The 10,007-nt window shown below is 43.2% G+C and overlaps 1 protein-coding gene across 1 annotated transcript in view; it reads left to right on the top strand.

The window, feature by feature from the left end:
• LOC106806306 (CAD protein-like) overlaps positions 1-10,007 on the top strand; it is a 46,631-nt gene that overhangs the window by 26,342 nt on the left and 10,282 nt on the right. The window contains exons 13-28 of the mRNA XM_014808192.1: positions 169-290; positions 986-1,110; positions 1,399-1,497; positions 1,637-1,738; positions 2,296-2,418; positions 2,758-2,940; positions 3,411-3,629; positions 4,155-4,334; positions 4,548-4,730; positions 5,624-5,728; positions 6,345-6,512; positions 6,941-7,021; positions 7,226-7,313; positions 7,590-7,756; positions 8,409-8,573; positions 9,416-9,547. Of these exons, the coding sequence (XP_014663678.1) occupies positions 169-290; positions 986-1,110; positions 1,399-1,497; positions 1,637-1,738; positions 2,296-2,418; positions 2,758-2,940; positions 3,411-3,629; positions 4,155-4,334; positions 4,548-4,730; positions 5,624-5,728; positions 6,345-6,512; positions 6,941-7,021; positions 7,226-7,313; positions 7,590-7,756; positions 8,409-8,573; positions 9,416-9,547 (2,242 nt within the window). The remainder of the gene's footprint in view (positions 1-168; positions 291-985; positions 1,111-1,398; positions 1,498-1,636; positions 1,739-2,295; positions 2,419-2,757; positions 2,941-3,410; positions 3,630-4,154; positions 4,335-4,547; positions 4,731-5,623; positions 5,729-6,344; positions 6,513-6,940; positions 7,022-7,225; positions 7,314-7,589; positions 7,757-8,408; positions 8,574-9,415; positions 9,548-10,007) is intronic.

Genomic DNA, 10,007 nt, shown 5'->3' with positions numbered 1-10,007 from the left:
AATTTTAGTGGCCCGGGCGGGCCACCAAATTTCAACTTTTGGAGATTTTGGTGGCCCGACATCAAGTTTTGGTGGCCCCGGGCCACCGGGCCACCGCTAGTGTCGAGCCTTGTATTCCGTCTTATATATACCAGCCATTATCTCATTGGTGATTGGTTTTACTTGTAGCACGGAACTGGTTGTGCGTAAGACGAGGAAGGACTTGGGAGTTTTGTCCTGCATAAAACAGATTGATACTTTGGCCGGAGAGTGGCCAGCGCACACTAACTACCTCTACTCAACCTACAATGGTGAGATGTTTCAACAAGTTTGTTATGTTGTCAGAACTTATGATATATGATATGAGCTGTAAAGCTTTCCTGGAAAAAAGGTTTCATGATTGTGCTGTAGGTAGTAAGGTGAAATTTAGAATATGATTAGTTGATGGGTGTATGAATTTGTCTGAATGTGCCTAATATTTAAGGAAGAATACAAGTATAAAGTGTTCCTACACTAAAAAATGGCACAGATTTTTAAAACCTGCATCATGTCCTATCTACAAATTTCCACATCAAAACCAGCCATATATAGGTACAAAAAACTGTTGAGTTGTACAACCTTAGACATTTTAACTAAAATTATTTGAGAAAACATGCAAAAATAGCAAAAACCCAAAAAATAGTAATTTAACAAAGGGCATACTATTATCGATATTTAAAATGAGTTTGTATTAGGAAGCAGCACCACTCTCAATACAGAAATAGTTGAGAAATGCTTTTTGGCAGAATCGCCATGCATTTTTCTCATTGGAGAACTTGAGGATCATAATTTAATGTCCCAATTTCATGATATTTAATAAATAGCAAATTAATAATAAAATCTGCCAAAAATGTAGAGACTATGTGTGCGAACGTGTGCAGATAGCATCTTTTCATTCTGCTGTCATATTCTTTACCGAGCTTTCATTGTTGGATGCTTCTAATTGTCCCGTTCTTGTTTTCTACAGGCATTGAGCATGACGTTGAATTTTCTGGCGATTACACCATGGTGATTGGCTCAGGTGTCTATCGCATTGGCAGTAGTGTTGAGTTTGACTGGTGTGCAGTAGGTTGCATAAAAGAACTTAGGAAGGTAAGGGCTGTCTGTGGTTGGGCTGTTTAACTTGGGCATAACTTGGTCTCAGATGGTAGCTAAGAGAGTGTTCACAAACTGACAAATGCAATTATAGTATATCACATTGAGAAATATTTGTGTTATCTCATTGTGGTTTGTTTTTGCTAATGAATGGCGACTAAACGATCAATTCAATGTAGGTTAATTTGAAGTATACTCTTGACTATTCACAAAGGTGTTTTTATCCCAAAGAGTGGCACTTCGAGATGTAGTGTGCTCATGTGTTATTTGCTCATTCATATTTAGCTCGGCTACAAAACAATTATGTTGAACTACAATCCGGAAACAGTGAGCACAGATTATGACATGTGTGACCGGCTCTACTTTGACGAGATATCACTCGAGGTCAGTACAACACATTTTCAACAGATTCCCATAATTTCTCTCGCAATTGCATTGTAGACATTAATGTGCTGGTGCAATCGTCCTACAACATTTCTGAATATGTGTGTTGGTTCTGATTAGAGGTTACTTATAATTGCAGGTGGTGATGGATATCTATGAGCTGGAGAACCCAACAGGTGTCATCCTATGTATGGGAGGACAGCTGCCAAACAACATAGCCATGGCTCTTCACAGACAGCAGGTATGCAGATCATTCGCACTGCGTGTATTTAGCGATGATACTTCCGTGATACGGTTCTATCCATTCCGCTTTCCAACCATTCTTCTTTTTACCACTACCAGCCACTGTCCAGTCACACTGCTCAGGTTCCTCATTGCTACCTGTTACATTCGAGTGTTTTTATAATAATGATTACTGTACTCTTCTCCTCCCACTCACCTCACGTTGTCATATTTCTTCTCTCCGCACAGTTCTGCTGACTGCATCAGTTACTATGGTAACAAGATCCCTCCACGTGTTTCTGTAGACTTTTCGCCTGTGTTTTTTTTCTCGAAGTTACCACGAGTGCTTTAAATGCATTTTCTATGAAGTTGTGGTCTGGTGTTTGTGTGTGTCTAGGCCCATTATGAGAAACATGGTTAGTCACTGCTGTCATTATGTCATAATGTTTGAAGTGAAGTTCCGTGCAAAGATGATGACATTTTATACTCACGACAGTCGCAACTATTGGCGGTGTTTCTAATGACTGGCCCCCTCAGTAACATAATGGCTAAGCTCACTCGTGCATTCGTGTGCAGGCACGAATCCTTGGCACCTCTCCAGAGAACATTGACAGTGCAGAGAACAGGTTCAAGTTTTCGCGCATGCTCGACAGCATTGGTATAAGCCAGCCACGTTGGAAGGAGCTGACAACCGTCGAGGTATGTGTGCTGAGGCGTTTGTCTTGAAAGGTGATCTGGTGATATTGTAACCCTCTAAAATGCAAATTATGTTTTCAATTGCAATTTTAGGATAGCCTGGGTAAGGCTATGCCTGTAAATAAAAGTTGAAATATCTATTCCTGATTGAATGGCCCAGCTCGATACTTTTTCTTCACAATGTTGTTCCTCGCCGACTTTATAGCTCAGTGGTATTGACTCATATGCTTAGTGAACTCACAAAGGGTAGTGCAGAGGATCTACGTCATGTAAAGACGATCCAGGCCTCCGCTTCACACGTTTATTTGCATGTTCTGACTGTGTTTTCTTTTTCGCGAGTAGGCGGCGAAGGTGTTCTGTCAGGAGGTGGGGTATCCGTGCCTCGTGCGACCTTCCTACGTGCTGAGCGGCGCGGCGATGAACGTGGCGCACTCTGACCGCGACCTTGAGAACTATCTCAACATGGCCAGCCAGGTCTCGAAGGAACACCCGGTCGTCATCTCCAGGTTCATTCTCGAAGCGAAGGTATCGTCCGGCGTCCGCGGATTTTCTCTCTATGCGTAATCGCAGAGCCGAAGAGATTAATTAAACGGATTTTATTGCGGAATTATTTTATCGAAATAGATGTCTCAATCCCGTGGTTCCCATTTAGCGGTGCTAATTGCTATCTAAACTGCTATTGACTAAGAGGCAATGAAATTTGCGTCGGACAAGAGTTCACTAAGCCTTGATTGGACGATACAGGGCATGACGATTAAAATCGACTAAAATCTCAGGGCCATGGAAAATGAGTCCTCGTGTAAGTCATGAAGAGCCTCTAGGAAAATGATTTGTCCGTCCGTCCGTCTGGCAGTGCGTGCGTACGTGCGTGCGTGCGTGCGTGCGTGTGTGTGTGCGTGTCGGAGCACTTTGTACGTGCGTGTGTGTGTGCGTGTCGGAGCACTTTGTACGTGCGTGTGCGTGCGTGCACTCACACTCGCGGCGTGTTTTGCTAGGAGATTGACGTGGATGCGGTGGCGTGCGACGGCAGGGTGCTGAGCATGGCCGTGTCGGAGCACGTCGAGAACGCCGGCGTGCACTCCGGGGACGCGACCCTCGTCACGCCGCCGCAGGACCTCAACGCCGAGACCCTCGAGAAGATTCGCGTGATCTGCCATGCCATCGGGCAGGAGCTCGAAGTCACGGGACCTTTCAACATGCAGCTCATCGCCAAGGTGGGTTCGTTCACTTTCTTACTGCGTTGTTACTTGTATTTACTGGTTATTTACTATTATACTATTACTATTACTACTCCCATTATGTACTCTTGATATATATATCATATCTTATTATATTATTTTATTTTATTATTTTTAATTGTTATGCATTATTACTATTATGGTATTACTATAGTTATTACCTAGGAGGTTCTTGACTGCAGTGTATTTGTAAAAAAAAATTGTTTCATGATAAACATATTTATATAACCTGTTAGCCAGTTTACGCTTATTACGATGAAGTCTATTCAATTTGCTCGTAAATGTGACTGTCATTTACTATGATAACAAGAACATTAGATTGCTGTGTGTTAATTTAGATATATGTGTTGATTTGAGCAGTTTCTAACTTTAGTCTGTTCCATTGAACATCCTAATATATTAGTCAAATTTGATTTTGGCAGCTGTATGTTTAGTAGATAATACTATCAAGATCTTTTCCTTTTTACAATTTTACTACAAATTTTCACTGAAATTTAACAGGACAATCAACTGAAGGTGATTGAATGCAACCTCCGAGTCTCCCGTTCATTCCCCTTCATCTCCAAAACGCTCGGCCATGATTTCATCTCCATGGCAACGCAGGCTATCATGGGCAAGTCACCAGAACCGGTCGATGTGGTGTTTGGAACGTCAGAAGCCCATGGCAAAGTCGGAGTAAAGGTGCCTATTGAAAATCTCATATTTCATGGTCTTTAAATTTTTTTTATCCTTCCTTAAAACTAATTTTACATTGTATGAATCGCAATAATTGCTCATACACCGATAATAGTCTTAGCAAACTGGATGTCGTATTTATTCGAACTTGCTTCGTGGCTTCTAGAAGTAAACTTTGATGATGTACCGATGTGAGGCTCTCTTGTCTTCTCGCTGCAGGTGCCGCAGTTTTCGTTCTCGCGGCTGGCAGGAGCCGACGTCATGCTTGGAGTGGAGATGTCTAGCACAGGAGAAGTGGCCTGCTACGGAGAGAATCGCTACGAGGCGTATCTGAAGGCAATGCTCAGCACCGGCTTCCGAATTCCGCAGAAAAACATCCTGATATCTGTCGGCAGTTTCAAGGTTAGAGTTAGACTGGCGTGTCAGCTGGGTTGCCGTTCAGTACAGTGTTCCTTATTCCTCAGACAAAAACATTGGCAGTTTCAGTGTTAGAGTTAGGCGTGTCAGCTGGATTGATGTTCAGTACAGTGTTCCTTATTCCTCAGACAAAAACATTGGCAGTTTCAGTGTTAGAGTTAGGCATGTCAGCTGGATTGATGTTCAGTACAGTGTTCCTTATTCCTCAGACAAAAACATTGGCAGTTTCAGTGTTAGAGTTAGGCGTGCCAGCTGGATTGGTGTTCAGTACAGTGTTCCTTATTCCTGAGAGAGAAAATAGTGGCAGCTTCTGTGTTAGATTCTAGCGATCATCAGCACGTGACGCTGTTTGCCGTTAATGGCCGTGAATGCTCAGTTTTCCATAACCGTGCTAGGCATACAAATATCCGGATATTTTTTAGATAGTTAGAGGTTTTCGGGATATTTAGAAAATTTCTTAATATTTAGAAGATAAAACACAATTTTCTCAAATATTAAGGATTTGTAAGGATGAGTTTGTCCTTTTCTGTTAAGAAAAACCATCCAGTGATGCAAACTGTTTTCAAACTTTTTGGGAAAAATTTTTCCGCACAAAATAAATAAAAAAGTTATTGTTAAAAAATCATTACGTTGAAATAACTAAGATATTAAAAAAAAAAAATTGGGATATTTAGAAAAAAAAATTGAGATATTTAGAGATTTTTTGGAGAATTTCCGGAAAGATATTTAGGCCATTTTTCGAGATATTTGTATCTAAGCCTACCGTGCTGTGGTCTAGCTGTGGCGAGCCGTGGTCCACGTTAGCTGCAGCAGCAGCAGCATCTGTGCATGAGTGTGGCGATCGTCAGCGCGTGACGCCGTGTGTGTGTTTGTTTCAGCACAAGTCAGAGCTGCTCTCCACCGTCCAGCATCTGGAGAAGATGGGCTTCCAGCTGTACGCGAGCATAGGCACGGCCGACTTCTACTCCGAACACGGCGTCAAGGTAACGTATATCGGCGCGTACGGTTTTCGTTCGCGAAGTCACGACGTGCGATCGTTACGAGATGTCGTATTGTCGTCATTTACCCAGGGTGCAGGATGCAGATTTGTACACAGTAGGAATGGTAAAGTACATGGTTTTCGTTTGGTGCACTCAAAGAGAGTTGTATTAGACTGTTAGAGAGGTGATGCTTGGCTCAGCACCCAGTGGATCCCTTATTTAGTTGGGCCCCTGTGGGTTTTTATTTGGGTTAACTGTCTATCAGAGCTTTGGCTAGAAATCTTGATTCCATGTTAGCAATGAACAGCTAGCATTGTAGCAATGAACAACTGGCAGTGAACATCTAGAAATGAACAACTATAAACAGCTAGCAATGAACATCTAGAAATCGAACAACTGACAATGAACAACTATAAATAGCTAGCAATGAACATCTAGAAATGAACAACTGGCAATGAACAATTATAAACAGCTAGCAATGAACAACTAGAAGGGAATGAACAGCTAGCGTTGACATGGGGTAGTCCCGTGATGTCTTGCCTCATTCTCCGCTGTCATGAGAGACAGTCGCCACTCCCGGCATCGCGACTCAAGAGCGTCCTACGCTCCTCCGCTACAGATCCTACCGGTCGAGTGGCAGCTTGAGGAGATGGACAACAAGGACACGTCCTGTCAGCCCGACATACTGAACATTCTCGACCGACTCGCGCAGAACCACTTTGACCTCGTCATCAACCTTCCGATGCGCAATGGAGGCGCGCGGCGCGTCTCCTCCTTTATGACCCAGGTAGGCGGGGCTTCCTTCCAGCAGGAAGGGGGATTGTAGAAATGAGGGAAAAAATGAATGAAAAAGACAAAACGAAAAAGAAGAAATGATGAAAATAGAGTAGGGGAGTAGAGGAATCGTGCTCTGATCGATATATCTACCCATGCAGCAGCTGCAGGGGCATGACCGCCGCAGCCTTGACTGACAGGCAGCTTAGAGCGGGTCGATGTTGAGATGGGATGTTTTGATTAGGCTGCTTAGTAACATGGTGGCGTATTGTTGGCAATTTAGCACGCAGTGAGCTGCGAATACTCGAATCGTGTGGTCGAACTTCCCGTGATAAGAAAGTGGTTACGTTAGTCGAAAAACATGATGTGAATGGGGGTGATATTTTTTCCTGGCGAGCAGCTGTAATGGCTGGCTAATTAAAACTAATTAACCTCTTTCAGGGTTACAGGACACGCAGAATGGCTGTGGATTACTCGATCCCTCTCCTCACTGACGTCAAGTGTGTCAAACTCTTCGTTGAGGTACGATTTCCTAAGAAAGACACCCATGTTTACCTCTACTGCGATCTTTATGTATGACTCATATCATTTTTTGAAGTTTTCTGGGATATTATTTCGATATATAGCTTGTATGATAGGTTGAATAGCGATTATATTGTTGATAAGCGAAGGTTGAGGACGTCTGTTTTTAGTTGCGATTTCGAAGCTTTTTGTCTTCTGTTGCAGGCACTTAGGAGGGTGGGTCTTAAAACAGCACCAACCCTAAAGACAAACATAGAATGTCTGACCTCAAACAGGATCCTGACATTACCTGGTAAGTAATCGAGTGGTATCGGAGCAGTCTTGGTCAGCGTGTCTATAGTATATTAAATAATAATAAGGTTTGTGTGTGACTTGTGTCCACACACTCCCACATTTTGACAACAGGTTACAAGGAAATGATTTCAAGATGGTCCCAATAGCTGCAGTATACTGCATTTTAACTGCTCATGGAAGATATGATATGTGATATGTGATAAGGTGCTTGATGTTTATTGCGTGAGTGTTTGCTGCGTGTGGTGTCATATCTACGCGTGTCATCATTGCTCAGGCCTCATCGACGTCCATGTACACCTGCGTGAACCTGGCGCCACCTACAAGGAAGACTTTGCATCCGGCACGGCAGCCGCACTCGCTGGAGGGATCACACTCGTGCTGGCCATGCCAAACACCCAGCCAGCAATCACCGACCAAGACTCATTTGACCTGGTCGCAAAGGTACGTGTCGATGTGCCTATGTTCCTGACTATCTACTAGGTGTTGAACGATAACTTAAGGGTAGCTCACGATCCATATCACATACCTTTCACATCATGATACACCTTTCACGACACAGCACGTATCTTGCGATACTTTTAAGAGAAACTTATCGTGTAAAATTATACACTTAACCGGAATTCTACCAATCATGAGAATGCTTACAAATCATTATCATTGAGTGCTTAATAAATAACTGCTATTAAACTTGTGTCATGCTTTTGTTTTATGATGAAACTCTGCTGCCGAACACAGAGATTTTTTTTTCCGTAGAGTATCGATACGTGTATCGTGAATAGTCAAACGTATTGATGGGTATATCAGAGTTTTGTGTCACGATACATCCGTACATTGCTGAATCATCCCACCCCTACAGTCTACGCACCGCATTAATTTCCAAGATCTTGGAATACTATCATCAGTTTTTATGATATTTTAATGTAATATATATGTATATCAAATTTATACATTTCATTTTGTGATATATAGTACATTTCGATATCAATCCAAAATATTTTTGTGTAGTAGTGAAAAAATACTTTGACCGTGTAGTGGTATGAAGTAATCGCTCCCACCACATAGTAGTATAAAATACTTGTGACTTGGCGTGCAGTTGGCCAGCAAGGGCGCGCGCTGTGACTACGGTCTGTTTGTCGGCGCTGCCAGTGACAACGCGGAGAAGGTGGCGACAATCGGCTCGGCCGCGGCTGGCCTCAAGATGTACCTCAACGACACGTTCACAACACTGAAGCTTGACGACATCACAACATGGATGAAGGTGCGTGCGTGCCACGCTGCCGTAGCTCATTCAGCTATATACTCCAAGCCAATAGCTCCAATAGCAAATAGCCAATAGCTCCAGCGCCATTCAGAATACGGTCATATATTCATCAGTGACTAGGTCTATAGAATGAGAGTGTCAATGAGTACCTAGTGCAACATTTTCAGGCCACTATTGCATGGCAGCTTGTGCTACGCTGCTATAGCTCCAGCACCATTCAGAATACGGTCATATATTCATCAGTGACTAGGTCTATAGAATGAGAGTGTCAATGAATACCTAGTGCAACATTTTCAGGCCACTATTGCATTGCAGCTTGTGCTACGCTGCTATAGCTCCAGCACCATTCAGAATACGGTCATATATATTCGTCAGTGACTATAGGTCCATAGGATGACAGTGTCGATGATTGCCTAGCACATCATTTCCGCCTGTTTCGCCCTGTTTTTTACCGATATTTTATCTGAGACTTCTCACTAAACACGAGTGCAGTATGAGCTAGGGTATATATAATATATATACTATGCTATATAATATATTTATATATATACAGGGTTCTCCAAGCTTTTTCATTATAGCGTGGCGGGGCTGCCTTTACGGTCCTAGTTTTAGCATTTTTTACCATTTTTTAGCTAATTTTAGCATGGCGGCTATGATATTTAGAGTGGCGGGTGCATTTTAGGATGGCGCGGCTCGACGATAGCCTGGCGGGCTGCCAGGCTATAAGTGCTCTTGGAGAACCCTGATATATATGTTCGAGTAGTATCATAATTCGAAGTATAATCTTTATAATTCATACTTCAGAACTCAAATAAGATTTGGCATTTGACTTTCTCCAGCATTTCGAACATTGGCCTAAGAACCTGCCGCTGTGCTGCCACGCGGAGGGCGCTACGACTGCTGCCGTCCTGCTGCTGGCCGAGCTTTACAAGCGCCCCGTGCACATCTGCCATGTCGCACGCAAGGAAGAGGTGAGTGCCATGCAGCATCATCGTCTGGTAGGGATGCAGCGGCTATCAGTGTTTTACCAGACGTGTGCATGACAAACTCGGCACCCATTGAGGGGAAAACATGCCAAACATTGACTGATGAGCATTGTTTCGTGAAACTCAAACTTGTTGTGACTCGAGACTTCATGGCTTTGCCATACACGTCTAACTTCGGTTACCATCGCCGTCATTCGATCCACAATTTTATGTATGTATGTGCATGTGTGTGTGCGTGCGTGTGTGCATGTGTGTATATGTGTTTGTGTGTGTGTGCGTGCGTGCATGTATGTATATGTGTTTGTGTGTGTTTGTGTGTGTGTGTGCGTGCGTGTGTGCATGTGTGTATATGTGTTTGTGTGTGTGCGTTTGTACGTGTGCATGTGTATTGCGTGTGAGCGTGCGTGTGCGTTTGTACGTGCGTGTGCGTGCGTGCACTCACACT

Source organism: Priapulus caudatus, unplaced genomic scaffold (assembly GCF_000485595.1).
Source record: "Priapulus caudatus unplaced genomic scaffold, Priapulus_caudatus-5.0.1 Scaffold153, whole genome shotgun sequence".
Taxonomy (NCBI): Eukaryota; Metazoa; Priapulida; class Priapulimorpha; order Priapulimorphida; family Priapulidae; genus Priapulus; species Priapulus caudatus.
This window is presented reverse-complemented; position numbering and strand designations above follow the sequence as displayed.